The sequence below is a fragment of the Vulpes vulpes genome, chromosome 8, assembly GCF_048418805.1.
Source record: "Vulpes vulpes isolate BD-2025 chromosome 8, VulVul3, whole genome shotgun sequence".
NCBI lineage: Eukaryota > Metazoa > Chordata > Mammalia > Carnivora > Canidae > Vulpes > Vulpes vulpes.
The window spans coordinates 91569011-91589253 of NC_132787.1; the positions used below are offsets into that span (position 1 = coordinate 91569011).

Here is a 20243-nt window from a genome sequence, read left to right on the forward strand (position 1 = left end):
AAAATTTCTTTACACTTTAAGCAAATCCTGGCAACAGACATTTCCAAACAGTGAAATAAATTTACTTCCATGGAGCAATGGGGGAAAAAAGGTGTTATTCTAAAGTAGAACCCTCTTTATATTCCTAGCAACCTGATGGTTGACTACTAGGATGGGGAGAAGTTATAAATTAGTAAAGACAAAATCTGTCCCCCAGCCAAGAGAACCACCCTTTACTTCTAGTAAAAAAAAAAGAAAAAATAAGGCCAATAGTTCTTTGATACTTCCTCAGTTTATTATGGTTAACAGGATACTTATAACATCTAAACATTTACTCTAGGTATTCAGTGACATTTAAATTCTGAATTACCTTCCCATAATTAAGTTTCTTTAGGCACATTGGTTTGTATTTTATAGAAAACACTTATCTTTAGGTTACAAACAGGAAAGAGTATAATTTGCAAATGTTACAAAGATGATACCAAATCTCAGCTAACCTCTTTCCCAAATTGCAACCACTGTTAGTATTTAATGAAAACAGAGCCCCCAAATAATTGCTTAAACATTATCACTGTATGATTGTGGTGACTAAGAAATCCCTGAAAAAGCAGTAAGCCATGATTACTGGAAAGCTCAGAACACTAGCAAGGCTTAATTGCAAAGTATTTAACAGAAGGCCACAAATTGTGTTTTCCTAAGAGGAGCTAGGAACTATGGATGTCATTTAGTAATGCATTGGAATGGCATTGCCTAGTGCGAGTGTTGCACAAAAACTCCAGGTCACCTCTTCTTTATCATTATTTTGGATAAGCTTCCACAATCATAGCATGGCCCTGTAAAGGGGGGGGAAAAAAGAGTTCAATTAGAGCAAGAAAAGGTGATGAATCTAGCCAGTCCTTAGACAAAACAGAAAAACTGGAAAAGTACAGGCTACAGAATTTGATCCTGGCTCTGCCTTTCAAACACTGTGTGATCTTATGGGTGTATGGGGAAGGGGAGGCTACTACCGGCATCTAGTGGGTAGAGATCATGCTAAACATCCTACAACACAGGATGCTGGGGTAGCTCAGTTGGTTGAGTGTCAGACTCCTGATTTTGGCTTGGGTCACAATCTCAAGATCGTAAGACAAAACCCTGAGTTGGGCTCCACACTTGGTGGGGAGTCTGCTTCTCTCTCTTTTCCTCTGCCCCTCCTGCTGCTCATACTCACTAAAAATAAGTAAATCTTAAAACAAAAACAAAGCATCCTACAACACAGAATACAACCCCCCACCACAAAGAATTACCTGGCCCAAAATGTTAACAGAGCCAAAGCTGAGAACCCTATTATAGATCCAAAATACCAGATTCCTCCTCTAATCTAGTTCTGTTTGTATCATACATTCGGCTCTTGATAAAACAATGCCAAGTTCAACCTACTTCCTTTTTTTTTTTTTTAAAGATTTTATTTATTTATTCATAGACACAGAAAGAGAGGCAGAGACACAGACAGAGAGAGAAGCAGGCTCCATGCAGGGAGCCCGATGCGGGACTCGATCCCGGGTCTCCAGGATCACATCCCAGGCTGCAAGCTCCGCCAAACCACTGTGCCACCAGGGCTGCCCTCAACCTACTTCCTAAGGTATATTATCTCTCTCCATCACCATACTATAAACCTCTAGAACAATGGTGCTGGGTGGTATTCTTCATCCATAAAAGCATCCAGTATTGTGTTCTACTCTGTGCTAGATGAACTATCAAGGAACACACACTCAAAACCACATGACCCTAACCTATGTGGACTCCCCACAGCACTGTGCACTGGTTATCTCCTTCGATTAAGTCTGGCACAGAAAGATAAAAGGGAGGGCTCCAGTCCTAACTATGGTTTTCTGTGGATGAAGTTACATGGACTGAAAAATGCTTTTCATCGTGAAGTCTAAAATGCTGCAACCTACAAATAACCGACCCTTTATTGCTTCAAAGTTTCTGAGGCAAGCCATAAATAAAGGTTTTTAAGTGTAGCCTGTTCAAATTCTCATATACCTTATTTATTCTTTTTTTTTTTTTAAGATTTTATTTATCTATCTATGAGAGACAGAGAGAGAGATATACAGACATAGGCAGAGAGAGAAGCAGGCTCCACGCAGGGAGCCCAATGTGGGGCTCGATCCTGGAACCCCGGGATCACACCCTGAGCTAAAAGCAGACACTCAACCGCTGAGCCACCCAGGCGTCCTTTATTCATCTTGATTAGCAATAGAAAGTTTTTGTAATCTGGAAGAAAACCATATCTGTTTCCATCAGCATTGAGGGAAAGATTATAATCAGCCTTCCTCCTGGATTTTATTCTCAGAGCGAAAAGCTGTAACAGGTAGGAAGCTGTGTCTGTCAAGAAATAAATGAATTCTCCAATTAAATAAAGTAAGTTTGTTTTCAAGAAACATAATTTACTTCTTGGAGAGATTTTATAGATAAGGTTTCATGGTAACTAAATAAATGAGTAAAATTTTATTATTAAAGGAGAAAATATACCAAAATGTTAATAATGATAGTGTCTGCTGAGAGGAATAATAGGTAATTCTAATTATCTTCTATAGATTTTTTGCACTTTTCATAATGAGGATGTATTCCTTCTAAAAATAAAAAACATAGGGGCACCTGGGTGGCTCAGTTGGCTAAGCATTCAATTCTTGATTTCAGCCAGGTCATGATCTCAGGGTCATGAGATTCAAGCTTCACCTCAGGCTCCACACAGTGAGGAGTCTGCTTAGGATTCTCTCTCCCTCCCCCTCTGCTCTTTACCCCCGCTCTGCCATGTGCTCACTCTCAAATAAATAAGGTAAAATCTTAAAAAAAATAAATGATATAAACATCTTAGGAAGAAAAATAACTTAGGTTTAAAAACCATCCTCCTTCCAAAGCACTAACTGAATTAAAGTTGTACCCTCTCCCCCTCAAAATAGGCAGCTTTTTCCCCTAGTTTTCTGTCATCAGAAATATTGCTCTAAAAATGTTTCAAAGTTAACTAAATGAAACATGCTTGAATGAGCTTCTTTTGTTTCCAAGAAAACAACTTTCCAGAAGTGCCTATGAAGCTGCTATGACATACCTGCCCACCAGCTGCACAGGCAGCCACTAAGCCATACTGGCCTCCCTCCTTCCGTAATCTGTTGGCAGCTGCCATAACCAACCGGCAGCCAGTAGCTCCAAATGGGTGTCCCAGGGACAGCGATCCACCCCAGTTGTTAAACTTCTCCAGAGGAGGTGACCCAACCTGGCTCCCCCAAAAACAAACACAAATATGATGATGAGTTTACTTAAGCGTCAGGCTGGGCTCTTACCAACAGGAAGGTAACAGAGACTGAGAGAATGACTAAGACACATCACATATTATTTTACTGTAAAGAAAGAAATTCTAGGTCAATTCTGAAAGCCATGGACCATTTATTTTTCATCTAACACCAGAACTGAATTTCCAAGAACTATTCTTCAACTAAGAAATAAATACATTTAATGAAATATAAAATTCTTTGTAAGGAGGTTTCTCCTTCATATTTTTATTAGCAGTCAACTAAACTCCAAATATTACAGTGCTTTGGAAATTCAAGTATACTTTTAACCACTTACCTTGGTTTTTCTACCCATGTAGTTTTGTGCAAACCAATCAGAATCCATGGCTTTAAAATTAGCCAAAATCTGACCCTGCAAGGGAAAGGACCTTGTTATTAATGTCCCTTGTCATTAAAGTTAAGCAGATTTTCAAATCAGTTTTCAGTGAAATTTTCCTAAGGAACCATTCTTGCTACTTTTGAAGGGCCTCTAGAGATCATCTCAGAGGTCTGTTTTCAAAACCGTACCACTGGATTACCTCCCTTTTTGCCCCTTCCAACAGTGTAGGTCAGTACTTCAAATATAAAGCTCTCCTTGTGTTTTACTCATTCCCTAAGTCCACCTGGATCTCCCACACAAAAACAGACTACATTTTTTATGATTACAGTCCTATGATACAAATCTTTTAAGTAACTTACTGAGAATGCTTCATGAAATTCAAAAGCATCAATATCATTCAGTGTTAATCCTGCTTTTTCCAGAACTTTTGGAGTGGCATATGTTGGTCTAAAAAGAAAAAAAAATAAGTAATACGTAAGAATTTTTAACCTAAGAACCCCTTACTCTCCAAGCTGAGTTTTACATAAGGTACTGTAATGCCCTCCACTCATTCTCGGATTCTACTGCACAAATATTAAGTGTGGGGGCTATGACTGTGAACTAAATGAAGACACAGCCTCTGTCCCTATGAAGTTTATATTCTACAGTAAGGGACACAGTTAACGATGAAAGAGAAGAACAAACAAATAATGTGAAGAACTAGAAAAACACATGGTGCAAAGGACAGAACACAGGGAAGAGCATGACTGGTTTGAAGGACATGATGAAGGGGGTAGAGCCATGAGGGAGGAGGAGACAATTCAAATATTAGAGGGCTTTTATAAAAGGCCATTACAGAGACAATACAGCAATATGAAAAAATGTTTATGACATCTTAATTTAAAAATAATACAAGAAAAAAAATACAAGATTGTATATGCATAAGTAGAAATCTATAGGAAAAAATAAAAAAAGAACTCAAAACTTTAAAATGATAAGCCAACATAAAGGATTATTTTTAAGAAGCCAACACACACACACACACACACACACACACACACACACACGCCAAAAAAAAAATCCAACACACAAAACAATTATGAACTCAAAACTTAATGTACTTTAAAAAAAATCTTAAATTTTGTTAGTTAACACATAGTGGAATATTGGTTTCTGGAGAAGTCAGTGATTCATCACTTACAACATCCAGAGCTCATCACAAGTGCCTTCCTTAACCCCCATCATCCATCTAGCCCAACCCCCGCCCACCTCCCTCCATCAACCCTCTGTCTGTTCTCTATCAGAACTTAATGTATTTTAAAATCTATATAATAATTGTGGGTAACCAAATAACTGTTGATTATAGCCCAAGGATATACACTGCTACCTACCCAAGTAAAAGTTGATCTTTTGGATCTTGAGACACATATACAAAATCCCTAGGTGAAAAATAAAGGAGTTAGCTTCAGTAATAAAATAAAGAAACCAAGGCAATTTATTTGAACATTTACCTTACCTCAAATACGCCTTGGGCTTATAACCCATGGCCAGAGCTTTTTCCTCTGCCATAATCAGCATTGCAGATGCACCATCGGTCTAAATGTTAAGCAGAACAATAACGTTAAATTTTTCAGCCTTTCTTGAATTTTCTGTACAATCATTTTCTATGCAGTGTTCCTGAATCTACCAACTAATTATACTTACACAGAGATTTATTTTACAAAACAACCCTTTTTCATTTTATCCATCATTAATTCACAATTCAAACCCACACTGACCCATTTTTTTCAAGGAGTAAGGTAGAAAAACCTGTTTAAAAGTACCAGTTTTCTAAATGGACAAAAAGAATAGGTAACTTTAGAAATATGTATTCATAATAAGCTTAAGCCAAAAGATTTTTGCTTTTAGCACAGAAGGTAAGAAACCTTATGAATTAAAACAATTTCTTATTTATTTCTAGATTTTATGGACTTGTTTCTTTTTTTAAATATTTTATTTATTTATTCATGAGAGACACAGAGAAGAAAGGCAGAGACATAGGCAGAGGGAGAAACAGGCTCCCTGTGGGGAGTCCGATGTGGGACTCCATCTCAGGGCCCCGGGATCACACCCTGAGCCAAAGACAAATGCTCAACCCCTGAGCCATCCAGGCACCCTATGGACTGTTTCTGAGCTGCTTCCTGCTTATGTAAGGAAATACAGGCTTTGAGGTGAGATGGAAGAAGAAACAGGTTGGTAGCTGAGAACATCAGAACCATGGTTTTCCCTCCTTGGACACACCCCACATGCTTTTCCTCAACTGACAATCAAGAAGCTCAGAGAAAGAGCTACCATTGGAAAAAAGCCCTTTACCATGACTTCAAAAGAAAGAGCTCAAAAAAAAAAAAAAAAAAAAAATCCAAAATTCACTTGAGAGTTTGGGACATCAAAACAATTTTTACCACATTCTACAGTATTTTTATTTAGTAACCCTAAAGAGACGAAGAAGCTCTGAAGAGACTAAGAAGCTACCACCAACAGAGGGGCCATAAAGCCTGGAAACATAACCTATACACAATAAATGGTTTATGGACATGACATCAATACAATGTGCTATTGTGCAAAGTTGCAATGAATGTAGTGCATTAACACATTCTCCAAAACCCATGTATCTGTTATGTGCTGCCTCTGATGATATGTGTTTCTGACTTTCAGTGAATAAACATACATCTTTAGTATACCCCGGAAGTAATCAGGGGGGTTCAGATCTGGTAGGAGTAGAGCCCAGCCCATATGGCGCTATATCATTCAATTCAGTTTTGGAGAAATGATTATTTAACCAGTCCTTCATTCATCACTCAGGTTTAACAGGGTGGTACACCATCCTGTTGGAACCACTCCAGGCACCCTTCCCCTAGCCCAAGAGTGGGCGTTATGCAGTCACTTAACAAAGTCAAATATGTCAACATATGCCCATGTTTCCAGACTTTGTGTCCAGGTATAGAAGATATATTGTAAAAGAAACACTGACCAATTGGACTATATCTAGAAGACTGCCCGAAAGTAGCAGAAGAAAAGAAACCACCTCTTACGAGCAGAAGCATAATCCATAGGAATGTTTAATTAAGGAGAAGCCAAAAACCCAAGGAAGGATATGAAGCTACATGCAGATGACCAAAACAACCACCACCATAAAATATGAGGGTAGATATATTTATTCCATATGTTTATAGGAAATGCTTATAGAAACTGCTTACAGGAAAATAATTTGAGGGCCAGTAGAAAGCATTTTTTTTTTTTTTAAAGATCTGAGGGGGGATGGAGAGAGAGAGAGAGATAAGAGAAAGAAAGAGAAAGGACACACACTTGGGGAGGGACACAGGAAGACAGAATCTCAAGTAGATTCTGGGATGAGCACAGAGTCTGATGCAGGGCTCAATCCCACAACCCTGAGATCAGTATCTGAGCTGAAACCAAGTCAGATGCTTAACCAACTGCATCACCCAGGCACCCTGAAAGCATCATTTTTCTAACAATCAGAGCTAGAAGAGATATCTTGTCACTCTCTCTGCCTAGTTTCTACATCTTATACAACTCAAATTTATATCCTATGCTCCAACCAAGCTTCTCCCCAAAGAAAACCTTGTTCTCATACCTCTTTGCTATTCCTTTTACTTAGAATGTATTTATTACACTTCTTGAATTGGCTTGTACCCTTCCTTCAAGATTTGCTGCTCAAATGCTGCCTCCTCTGAGGAGCCTCCCGGGCTCTTCCGGTCTCATGTCTTCTGTTAGCCTATGCTTACTGCCACCACCGCACCTTCTTGCTGCATTACAATCACTGGCCTTTCTATCTCCAGTGCCTAGCATAGCTAATCAAAGTTTTCTGACTAAATGCCTGAAGAGAAAAGCTTTTTGAATCAGAATGGTGACTGGATCAAGTGACTCCAAAGGCCTTAAAAGCAGAATTCCATTTTTTTAATGATTCCATTTTAATATTTTTATAATATCTATATTTTTATGCTTCTATTCATGATACATAAAAATAGATCTACTTTAGGTTTTTCTGTTGAGACCACAAATGTGAAGGTTACCAGTGAACACATAGAGCACAACATAGTTACCAGGAAAGAAGAATTTGCAGCTGTCACCGTGCCATAGGGCTTGATGAATGCAGGTTTTAGTTTGGCCATTTGCTCCAGAGAAGAAGGACGAATGCCATTATCTTTGGTAACTGTATCTTTTCCTACAAAAAACATGAACTTCTTCAGTCTAAGAAACGATAAGCTTTATATATCTTCTCTAGAGAAACAGGTCCTAAAAATTATGACAAATGAAATGTAAAATGTTATTACTGAAAGTCTGTTATAGTTCTCAAGACACTATCAAATTTAAAACTGTACTTTTTTAAAAAAGATTTTATTCTTTTTAAGTAATCTCTACGCCCAATGTGAGGCTTGATTGAGAGCCCTGAGATCAAGAGTCGCATGCTCGGGATCCCTGGGTGGCGCAGCGGTTTGGCGCCTGCCTTTGGCCCAGGGCGCGATCCTGGAGACCCGGGATCGAATCCCACGTCGGGCTCCCGGTGCATGGAGCCTGCTTCTCCAAAAAAAAAAAAAAAAAAAAGAGAGAGTCGCATGCTCTACCAACTGAGCCAGCTAGGCACACTTAAACTATACTCTTAAGACATCTGGGAAATAATATAAATGATCTACCAAAAGAAGAACACCCTACTTTCTTAAGATACTCATTCATGGGGATCCCTGGGTGGCTCAGTGGTTTAGCACCTGCCTTCGGCCCAGGACATGATCCTAGGGACCCGGGATCGAGTCCCAGCATCGGGCTCCCTGCATGGAGCCTGCTTCTCCCTCTGCCTATGTCTCTGCCTCTCTCTGTGTGTCACTATAAAATAAGTCAATCGGAGAAGGACAAACAGTGTATGTTCTCATTCATTTGGGGAATATGAATAATGGTGAAAGGGAATATAAGGGAAGGGAGAAGAAATGTGTGGGAAATATCAGGAAGGGAGACAGAACATGAAGACTCCTAACTCTGGGAAACGAACTAGGGGTGGTGGAAGGGGAGGAGGGCGGGGGGTGGGGGGGAATGGGTGACGGGCACTGAGGGGGACACTTGACGGGATGAGCACTGGGTGTTTTTCTGTATGTTGGTAAATTGAACACCAATAAAAATTAATTTATTAAAAAATAATAATAATAAAATAAAATAAAATATAAAATAAAATAAAACAAAATAAATAAAATAAAATAAAATGAAATACAATAAAATAAAATAAGATGTTCATTCACATTTGGCTATTCTATATAGAAATCATACGAAGGAAGAATTTTTAAAATAGGCATATACATAAGAACTAAAATATAGCAGGAAGACCTAAAAGCAGACTCTTACAAAAACTTTTTTGGGATGCCTGGGTGGCTCAGCGGTTAAGCATCTGCCTTTGGCCCAAGGCATGATCCTGGGGTCCTGGGATCGAGTCCCACATCGGGCTCCCTGCATGGAGCCAGCCTCTTCCTCTGCCTATGTCTCTGCCTCTCTCTGTTTCTCATGAATAAATAACTAAAATCTTAAAAGAAAAAAAAAACTTTTTTGAAACACTGACCTACTGTTAACATAAACTGAAACTTGACTCCATGTTTAAGAATGACTATTCTGGAAACAGAACCAAAATACTTACTGAAAAGTCATTCAGGACTTTTGGAATTTTAGAAGCAATTCAGAACTCTCTAACAAGGGGCACAAAGCATTCTCCTTAACAAAGTTGAGCAAACCATTTTACCCGGTACTTTGAAGGGTACAATATCAGACAGGAGTCCTTCATCCTGTGCCTTCTTGGCAAGGCTGTGCGAACGCAGTGCATACTCATCCTGGTCCGCTCGAGAAACAGCAAAGGCAGCGGCTAGCCGGTCTGCAGAGTGGCCCATGGTCTCACTGGTGGAGAACTCAGCCACGGCAGGGAGCTGAGAAAGGAGCCATATAGCATCAGGTATGCTGTCAACAGGTGTTATACCACACCTAGAGTTATTTGAGAAAGTCAATCAAGACCAAGATGGAAGAAGCTTTTTTTGTGAGCAGGGCATCTCCAAGGAGGGCTCACAAATTCAAATTTTCTAACTATAATCTTTTTTTCCCCCATCTTGAGCAAATAATTATCCCTTCCCTGTAATTAACAGAATCTACAACTACTAAAGCATAACTGACCCCATGCTGTCTTACCTAAAAAATCTAGATCTTAGCAGTGGGATGCTTTGGAAACAGGTCTTTATATGAGTTCACAATCTTACCTCAGGTGACAGGAAATTCAATCTGAATTTTGAGAGTAAAGATAGTCGTTGACCCAGAGTCTTGGCCTTATTGAGATCAAGCATCATTTTCCTCATTTTCCTTGAATGACGAATAGGGACATCAGACATTAACTCTACACCACCTGCCACAACCACATCACACTGCCCAGAAGCGATCAAGCCAACACCTACAGGGTACAGGTGACATGTATATGAACATCTTTTGCAGAAATTAACAGACCACTGACAATTTAAGCTTCTTCATTAAAAAACTGTAGGACAGCATTATATAACATCTATAATTAAGCTTTTCATCTTAAAAAAAATTTTTTTTTAAAGATTTTTATTTATTTATTCATGAAAGACACAGGGAGAGAGAGAGAGAGGCAGAGACACAGGCAGAGAGAGAAGCAGGTTCTATGTAGGGAGCCCAATGCAGGACTTGATCCCGGGACTCCAGGATCATGCCCTGGGCCAAAGGCAGGCACTAAACCACTGAGCCGCCCAGTCTTCCCCCTCCCCCCCTTTTAAAAAGTATTTTATTAAAAAAAAAATAATAAAAAATAAAAATAAAAAGTATTTTATTTCTTTATCTGAGAGTGTGCACATGCATGTGAGCAGGATAAGGAGCAGAGAGGGTGTGAGAATCTCCAGCAGACTCCCCACTGAGCGCAGAGCCCAATGTGGGGCTTTATCTCACAACCTGAAGATCATGATCGGAACTGAAACCAAGAGTCAGAAGTTTAACTGACGGAGCCACCCAGGCGCCCTGTTTTTCATCTTTTCAAAGGGATGAAGATAACTTTTTTGAATGACTAAACTATATTCAATGCACTAAAGGAAAGACCTTGTAGACACCAGCTTCTGGAAATATCCATTGGATCAACTCTCAAACAAATCATATTCTATACCAGAACATTATGCAGATTTTATAAACTCCTAGGTTTAGTTTTCTTTTTTCTTTCTTTTTCTTTTTTTTTTTTTTTTTTTTGCCTACAATGGGAATTTCTACTACAAACTTGAGAAAGTCTGGCTTTTGAAGATGTAAGGCAGCCCCCCTTCGTGTTTATGGCCACTGGCAAGTATTCTGTTGCTCTATCTGGAAGTTGTCACATGCATTATAGAATGGTGAATACCCCTAATCACTGCCTCTGGCATCATTCTCTGCCACTCATGAGGTAGGCTGCCTGAGCTGGCCTTTGTGTTATTAAGAGAGCACACAGTTATGACATCCTTCAGGTTTCCTATCTTTTCACAATAAGGACTGACGCTACAAAATGTCCCGTAATTTTGCTAAGGTCTTTTAGGAGAATTTGTAACTAATCATAAAAATGCCACGGGTGGGGGTAGAAAGGAAAGAGCTATATCTTGTAGCAGCGATTTATTGCTAGGGCCACAATCTTCACAGGGGAGTATCACGTTAGAATTTCCTAACTTTAAAATCTAGCAGATTATAAATTATTCATGCCTCAAACCCAGAAACACCTTCCTAGAGACAATACTTTTCTAGCTGGTAATCCCTGTTGTGGCCAGCCACATTACTGATGGAGAAACTACATGAATGGCTATGTCCTGCAGGTACAGAGAGAAAGAAAAAGGTTGAGAAATACTGTCAAAATAAAAAATGTTAAATGTGACCTTATTTTTAAAAAACGAGTCAAATTTAGAGATCTTTGCTAATCCTTTGCTTCTGTTAAGAGTACTTTTTTATGGGGTGTCTGGGTGGTATAGTTAGGTGTCCAACTCTTGGGTTCCAGCTCAGGTTGTGATCTCAGGGTCATGGGATCATCCCGTGTCAGATTCTGCACTCAGCATGGGACCTGCTTGAGACTCTCTCCCTATCCCCCTGCCCCTAACCCTGAGTTAGGCTCTCTCTCTCTCTAAAATAAATAAATAAATCTTCTTTAAAAGTACTGTATGATCATGTAAACAATCAAGTACCTTCCATTTTCAAGTAAACATACCTGTGGTCATGGCTTGGTTGGCAGAGATGCAGGCCATGGTGACAGTGTGAGCAGGAGTCTTATCAGAGAAGCCAGCTCCAAGGGCAGCCTTCAGGAAATACATGAATGAAATGGTCATTTCTAAAAAAAGTACTACCTGTAAATGATGTTTTGAGCACCAGTTCTCTTTGTGGTAAATCAGAAAACGGTTTGAAGTTAATATTCTATAGAGTAATATACAGAATAAAATTAAACCCATTACAGAAATGGCTTACTCATTTTTCATGTACCATTAATTAACAAACACTGCAAAATTCTTGACAGCCGGTGTCTAGTGTGGTAAACAGGCTACAACACCCTTCTATGTCACCTAACTTCTTAGTCAAGCATTGCTCCAAGCCTTCAAGGATATCAATATATAATTTGATTTTAATTTAAATTTTCAAATACAGTAATAAACTGTTAAATACACTTGATGTAATGATGAAACATATCATGGAGTAGGATCCCTCACAATCTCTGCTCCTATATCTGCTCCTATAGTCGTAAGAAAGGCTTGGTGGCAAAGCACAAGTCATCAAACCAGAAAGTGATTTTTTTTTTTTTAAGATTTTATTTATTTGACAAACAGCGAGTAAGCACAAGCAGGGAGAGCAGCAGAGGGAAGGGAAGAAGCAGGCTTCCTGCAGAGCAGAGAGCCCAATGTGGGACTCAATCCCAGGACCCTAGGATCATGACCTGAGCCGAAGGCAAATGCTTAACTGACTGAGCTACCCAGGAGCCCCTAGAAAGCGATTTCTAAAGAACCACTCATAAGCAAAATTCCCACTCAGGTCTCTGCCCACTCTCTGCTCATTCCTCTCACTGCCAGTTGGTCTTAGTAACCGTCCCATATTTCACACAGCACACTGTAGATCCAATGCAAAGTCAAACTGGAAACTTGCCAATATGCAGGAGTTCAAGTTGATGAAAGAAACTTTGCAAAACCGCATGAGCCCCAAGTGAGCCTCTGACAAATAAGAGTGAGACCCGCTAAATAACTAGAAAAAGAGTAAACTGTCCAGGATGATGACACAACAGGTGTTTCAAAAGAGAACAACTTGAGGGGTATTGACAAGAACTGAGGCACTCCACTCATCTTGCAAAATGGCCTCTATTATGATGGCACAGTAAGTGTCAAACATGAAATGAAGACATCTATTATTCCATTGTACTATTAATTGGGGGCAAATTATGCTGCTAAAAAAATCAAACAATGCCTGATTCCATTTTTGCATATATAAAAAATGCACAGATACAATATTTTATAATATTGTTATACTTTAAAAAATAATACTCTCACTGTCCCCACCCCAACCACTACCACCACTATCTACCATGAGATTTGGGTTCCCTTTAAAGGAATTCTTTTTTAGTGGCCTTTTTCTGAAACTAACTGTCCTCAGAATCCAAGATTTCTGGTAATTTGGTAAACATGTTTCCAAAGTCTAGATTAAGGAGGCTCCGTGTTTCTTTCTTTTTAAGATGTATTTACTTGAGAGTGAGATAGAGAGGGCACAAGCCAGGGGAGAGGCAGGAGGAGGGAGAAGAACCAGACTCCACACTGAATAGGGAGCCTGACAGGGCTCAATCCCAGGACCCTGGGATGATGACCTGAGCCAAAGACAGACGCTTAACCGACCGAGCCACCCAGGCACCCGAGAGTCCATGTTTCTTCACTGACTTTTACTATTATACTTACACTCCCTATATTCCATCATCTATAGAAATAGAAGTGTGTCACAGTAGTATACATGCAACATAACCTTATTCTTATCTTTCCTGGTAGTCTCGATACGAAGTACCCAACCTGCTTTGCTGAACACTATACCGTGGCAATGGCACATAAGCCTCTCTATGTAGACCCAATTCAAAAGGAGCAAAACAGCAAATCTCCAAGGGGTGGGGGGAGGAGAACACACCAGTGGGGCAAGGGTAAAGGGCGCTCAGGTCACACGGCCTAATCCTCACAAGGTCCTTTGTAGCATGTGTTACACCCTTGGCCCCAGCTGGCTCTTAGAACTGAAAGAGCTTTAAATAGAAGTGGTTTCTGGTGAATCCTGTCCACATGCTTCTATTTAAAGCTTGAACAGCTCTCAAGGTAAGCCTAGGCTCTAGATAAGCATACTAAGGGAAAAGGGGGAAGATGACTTTTAGTTAAGTAGGAGAGCAAAGAAATAAGCAGAGGCCTTTCAGTAAAGTCAGGCTCATGGGAACTCAGCATCAGAACCTTTAGGATTTCCTATGAACATTATTTTTTTTCCTATGAACATTATTAATACAGATAACAGGTTCTTAAAAAGTTTTCTAGCTGGAAGTCACATGACTTTTAGGTTACAATACAACTATAAAGAGAGATCCTTGTAACATAGCCCCCAAGACTGCCTTTCCTTGAAGCCACTACAAAAATCACCAGGACTACAATGCAACTGGTATTAGTATAGGGCAGGGAGAGGGAAGTTACTGCTGGTCAATAAATAGCTGAGATTTGCCATACAGATATAAAACCTTCAGACAAAATTTAGGGAGAAACATGATGGCTTTACAGATTCGGATAGAAAAGCAGCATGGAGAAAACTGAAACAGTATTTACTTTTCAAGGACTCTTGTAAGAGTTATTATGTTTCTTTCAGAATATAGAAGTTGAAAATATATTATGAATAGCCTGATGCAGTCATAAAATTGTCATATTCAACACAGTTAGAAATGTGAAAGCCTAAGGAAAAACAAAACAAAACAAAAAATCAGAATGGGGGGAAAAAACCCCAAAATCCTTTGTGTTCTTAATTCTTCCCGGCCTCTCTAACATTATACAGTTGATTCTGTAGGCTTACAGAATGTCAGACCTTCAGCAATGTTAACATTTACTGGCAGGTAAAACTGGGGTAGAACCAATACTTTCAGTGTGCTCTTTTTCCCTCCTGACAGTGATGGACATCATTGCCCCTACAGCCATACTGAACACGGTGATATGGCAGGCACAAAACTGCAAACAAACAGAATGCTTAGTGCACTGTGATGTGCTTGGGAGTCAACTTTATCCAAACAATCACAGAAATTGAAACACAACCCAGAAAATGTGTTGGGACTGTTCACTATGAAATCCCTGTAGAGTATGTCACTGAAGTTTCAAGGTCTGTTATTATCTCAGTTGCCACCAATAAACACTGCCTGGAGCTATGCCAACTAGGGTAAAAGTAAACTCCTGTGAAATTGTTTTAAAAAACCACACCCTATGTGTCATCTAGTTAATGGAAATGAATAAGAAAGGCTGCTTCCAACAAAAACAATGTTATGAAATAAGTTCTTTGCATGATGTTGAAATTTTAAGTTAATTAGTAGTCACAATAAAATTACCAGGAGTCATTTTTTTTTCCTTTTCAACATTTATTTTATTTAAATTCAATTATTCTACATACTGGTGTCAGAGGTAGAGTTCAGTGATTCATCAGTTGTATATAACACCCAGTGCTCATTATATCACATGCCCTCCTTAATGTCCATCACCCTGTTACCCCAATCTCCCACCCTCTGCCCTCCAGTGACCCTCAGTTTGCTTCCTATGAGTAAGAGTCTTTTATATTTGTCTCCCTGTTTTCATCCTTTTTAACTCTTCCCCTATGATCCTATTTTGTTTCTTTCTTTTTTTTCCCTATTTTGTTTCTTAAAGTTTATATTTGTGAGATCATCTTGTCTTTCTCTGATTTACTTAATTCACTTAGCATAATATCCTCTACTTCCATCCACATCATTGCAAATAAAGATTTTTTTTTTTATGGCTAGTCTGTGTGTGTGTGTGTGTGTGTGTGTACACACGTATGTACATACCACATCATTTTTATCCATTCATCTGTTGATGGATATCTTGGCTCTTTCCATAGTTTGGCTATCGTGGACACTGCTGCTATAAACACTGGGGTGTAGGCACTCCTTCAGATCACTTAGATATCTTTGGAGTTAATACCCAGTAGTTCAATTGCTGGCTCATAGGGTAACTATTTTCAACTTTTGGAGGAACCTCCATACTGTTTTCCAGAGTGGCTATACCAGTTTGCATTCTCAGCAACTGTGTAAAAGAGCTCCCCTTTTTCTACATCCTCACCAACATCTGTCATTTCCTGACTTCATTTTAGCCATTCTGACTGGTGTGAGGTGGTATCTCATGATTTTGATTTTGATTTCCCTGATGTTGAGTGATGCTGAGCATTTTTTCCTGTGTCTGTTGGCCATTTGTTATGTTTTCTTTGGAGAAATGTCTGTTCATGTCTTCTGCCCATTTCCTGATTAGATTATTTGTTCTTTGGATGTTGAATTTAATAAGTTCTTTAAAGATATTTGATACTAGCCCTTTATATGATGTGCCATTTGCAAATATCTTCTCTCATTCTGTAGGCTGTTTTATTTTGTCGACTGTTTTCTTTGCTGTGCAAAAGATTTTTATCTTTTTTTTAAATATTTTATTTATTTATTCATAGAGATGGAGAGAGAGAGAGAGAGAGAGAGAGAGAGGCAGAGACACAGGCAGAGGGAGAAGCAAGCTCCACGCAGAGAGCCTGACGTGGGACTCGATTCAGGGTCTCCAGGATCACGCCCTGGGCTGCAGGCGGCGCTAAACCACTGCGCCACTGGGGCTGCCCAAAAGATTTTTATCTTGATGAAGTCCCCATAGTTCATTTTTGCCTGTTTCCCTTGTCCTTGGAGACATGTCTAGCAAGAAGTTGCTGCAGCTGAGGTCAAAGAGGTTACTGCCTATGTTCTCCAAAATAAAGGACAGGAACCATATGATCTCAACAGATGCAGAAAAAGTGTTTGGCAAAGTACAGCATCCTCTGGATTTTGATGGATTCCTGTCGCATCTTTAGGTCTTCTCTCATCTATTTTGAGTCTATTTTTGTATATGGTATGAGGAAATGATCCAGTTTCATTCTTCTGCATGTGGCTTTCCAATTTTCCCAACATCATTTGTTGGAGAGACTTTTTTTCCATTGGATATTCTTTCCTGCTTTGTCAAAGATTAGTTGACCAGAGTTGAGGGTACATTTCTAGATTCTCTTTTCTGTTCCATTGATCTAATGTCTGTTTTTGCACTGGTACAATACTGTCTTGATGACTACAGCTTTGTAATACAACATGAAGTCCAGAATTGTGATGCCATCAGTTTTGGTTTTCTTTTTCAACATTCCTTTGGCTGTTCTGGTTCCATACAAATTTTAGGATTATTTGTTCTAACTCTGTGAAGTAAGTTGATGCTTATTTTGATAGAAATTGCACTGAACATATAGATTGCTCTAGGTAGCATAGACATTTTAACAATATTTGTTTTTCCAATCTGTGAGCATGGAATGTTTTTCTATTTCTTTGTGTCTTGTTTACTTTCTTTCATGAGTATTCTAGTTTTTTGAGTACTCTAGTTTTCTGAGTACAGATCTTTTTTTTTTTTTAAGATTGATTGATTGATTGATTTATGATAGACACACAGAGAGAGAGAGAGAGAGAGAGAGAGAGAGGCAGACACAGGCAGAGGGAGAAGCAGGCTCCATGTCGGGAGCCCAATGTGGGACTCGATCCCAGGACTCCAGGATCGCCCCCTGGGCCAAAGGCAGGCGCCAAACCACTGAGCCACCCAGGGATCCCCTGAGTACAGATGTTTTGACTCTTTAATTAGGTTTATTCCTAGGTATCTTATGGTTGTGGGTGCAAATGTAAACAGGATTGACTCCTTAATTTCTCCTTCTGTCTCATTGTTAGTGTATAGAAATGTAACTGATTTCTGTGCAATGATTTCATATCCTGCCACTTTGCTGAATTCCTATATGAGTTCTAGCAATTTTGGGGTCTGAGTCTTTTGGGTTTTCCAAATAGAGTATCGTGTCATCTGCAAAGAATGAGAATTTGACTTCTTTGCTGATTCAGATGCCCTTTATTTTTTTGTTGTCTGATTGGTGAGGCTAGGATTTCTAGCACTATGCTGAACAGCAGTAGTGATAGTGGACATCCCTGCTGTGTTCCTGACCTTAGCAGAAAAGCTCTGTTTTTCCCCGCTGGGAATGATATTCACTGTGGGCTTTTCATATATGGCTTTTATGATATTGAGGTATATTCCCTCTATCCCCACATTGTGAAGAATTTTTTTTTCACTGTGAAGAATTTTAATCAAAAAAGGATGCTGTTCTTTGTCAAATGCTTTTTCTGCATCTACTGAGAGGATATAGTTCTTGGCGGTTCTTTTATTAATGTAGTGTATCACACACTGATTTGCAGATGTTGAACCACCCTTGCAGCCAAGGAAAAAGTCCTACTTGGCCGTGGTAAAAAATCCTTTCAATGTACTGTTGGATCCTACTGACTAGTATTTTGGTGAGATTTTGGCATCCATGTTCATGGATATTGGTCTGTAATTCTCCCTTTTACTGGGGTCTTTGTCTGGTTTTGGGATCAAGGCAATGCTGGCCTCATAGAAAAAGTTTGGAAGTTTTCCTTTAATTCCTATTTTTTGAAATGGCTTCAAAAGAAAAGATATTAATTTTTCTTTAACTGTTTGGTAGAATTACCTTGGCAAGCCATCTGACCCTGGACTCTGTTAGGAGGTTTTTGATTACTGCTTTAATTTCCTTGCTAGTTATGGGTCTGTTCAGGTTTCTTATTTCTTCCTGTTTCAGTCTTGGTAGTTTATACATCTCTAGGAATGCATCCATTTCTTCCAAATTACCTAATTTGTTGGCATATGGTTGCTCATAATATATTCTTATAATTGTATTTCTTCAGTGTTGGCTCTGACCTCTCCTCCTTCATCCATGATTTTATTTATTTGGGTACTTTCCCTTTTCTTTTTGATAAGTCTGGCCAGGAGTTTATCAATCTTACTCTTCGAAAGAATTGGCTCTTAGTTTTCTTGATCTTTTCTACTATTCTTTTGGTTTCTATTTCACTGAGTTCTATTCTTTAATTCTCCTCTTCTTCTAGGTTTAGGCTTTATTTGCTGTTCTTTCTCCAGCTCCTTTAGATGTAAGGTTAGGCTGTGTATTTGAGACCTTTCTTTTTTTCTGAGAAAGGCTTGTATTGCTATATACTTACCTCTTAGGACCACCTTTGCTGCATCCCAAAAGTTTTGAACAGTTGTGCTTTCATTTTCATTTGTTTCCATGAGTTTTTAATTCTTCTTTAATTTCTTTATTGACCCATTCATTTTTTAGTAGGATGCTCTTTAGCCTCCATGTATTTGAGTTCTTTCCAAATTTCCTCTTGTGACTCAGTTCCAGTTTCAGAACATTGTGGTCTGAAAATATGTAGGGAATGATCCCAATTTGTTGGTACCAGTTGAGACCTGATTTGTGACCCAGTATGTGATCTATTCTGGAGTATGTTTCATGTGCACTCGAGAAGAATGTGTATTCTGTTGCTTTAGGATAGAATGTTCTGAATATATATCTGTGAAGTCTATTTGGTCCAATGTGTCATTCAAAGCCCTTGTTTCCTTGTCAATCTTCAGCTTAGATGATCTTTTGATTGCAGTGAGCAGGGTGTAAAAGTCTCCTACTACTATTGTATTATTACTGATATGTTTTTTTAATTTTGTTATTAATTGGCTTATATAACTGGCTGTACCATGTTAGGGACATAAATATTTACAATTCTTGATCTTCTTGTTGGATAGATCCTTTAATTATGATATAGTATCCTTCCTCACCTCTTATTACAGTCTTTGGTTTATTTATTTTTATTTTTTTTAAAGATTTTATTTATTTATTCATGAGACAGACACACAGAGAGAAAGAGAGAGAGAGAGAGAGAGAGAGAGGGGCAGAGACACAGGCAGAGGGAGAAGCAGGCTCCCTGCAAGGAGCCCGATGTGGGACTTGATCCTGGGTCTCCAGGATCACACCCCGGACTGCAGGCGGCGCCAAACCGCTGGGCCACCGGGGCTGCCCACAATCTTTGGTTCAAAATCTAATTTGTCTGATACAAGGATCATCACCCCAGCTTTCTTTTGATGTCCATTAGAATGATAAACGGTTTCCATCCCCTCACCTTAAATCTGGAGGTGTGTGTCTTTGGGTCTAAAATGAGTCTCTTGCAGACAGCATATCGATGGGTCTTACTTTTTTATCCAATCTGATACTGTGTCTTTTGACTGGAGCATTTAGCCCATTTACATTCAGAGTAATTATTGAAAATATGAATTTAGTGCCACTGTATTACATGTAAAGTCATTATTTCTGTGTATTGTCTCTGTTCCTTTCTGGTTTATGTTACTTTTGGGCTCTCTCTTCACTTAAAGGATCCCTTTTAATATTTCTTGTAGGGCTGATTTGATGACAACAAATTCTTTTTAGTTTCTGTTTGTCCTAGAAGCTTTTTATCTCTGCAC

The 20243-nt window shown here is 39.0% G+C and overlaps 1 protein-coding gene across 2 annotated transcripts in view; it reads right to left on the minus strand.

The window, feature by feature from the left end:
• Positions 1-252: 252 nt before the first annotated feature.
• The window catches only part of HADHB (hydroxyacyl-CoA dehydrogenase trifunctional multienzyme complex subunit beta), a 43934-nt gene continuing 23943 nt past the window's right edge, over positions 253-20243 (minus strand). For both annotated transcript variants that reach the window (XM_025983999.2, XM_025984000.2), the window contains exons 7-16: positions 11858-11945; positions 9894-10081; positions 9389-9569; positions 7713-7834; positions 5126-5205; positions 5001-5048; positions 3990-4077; positions 3589-3663; positions 3071-3235; positions 253-812 (exon numbers count right to left, since the gene is read on the minus strand). In XM_025983999.2, the coding sequence (XP_025839784.2) occupies positions 777-812; positions 3071-3235; positions 3589-3663; positions 3990-4077; positions 5001-5048; positions 5126-5205; positions 7713-7834; positions 9389-9569; positions 9894-10081; positions 11858-11945 (1071 nt within the window). In that variant the 3' untranslated portion in view covers positions 253-776. The remainder of the gene's footprint in view (positions 813-3070; positions 3236-3588; positions 3664-3989; positions 4078-5000; positions 5049-5125; positions 5206-7712; positions 7835-9388; positions 9570-9893; positions 10082-11857; positions 11946-20243) is intronic.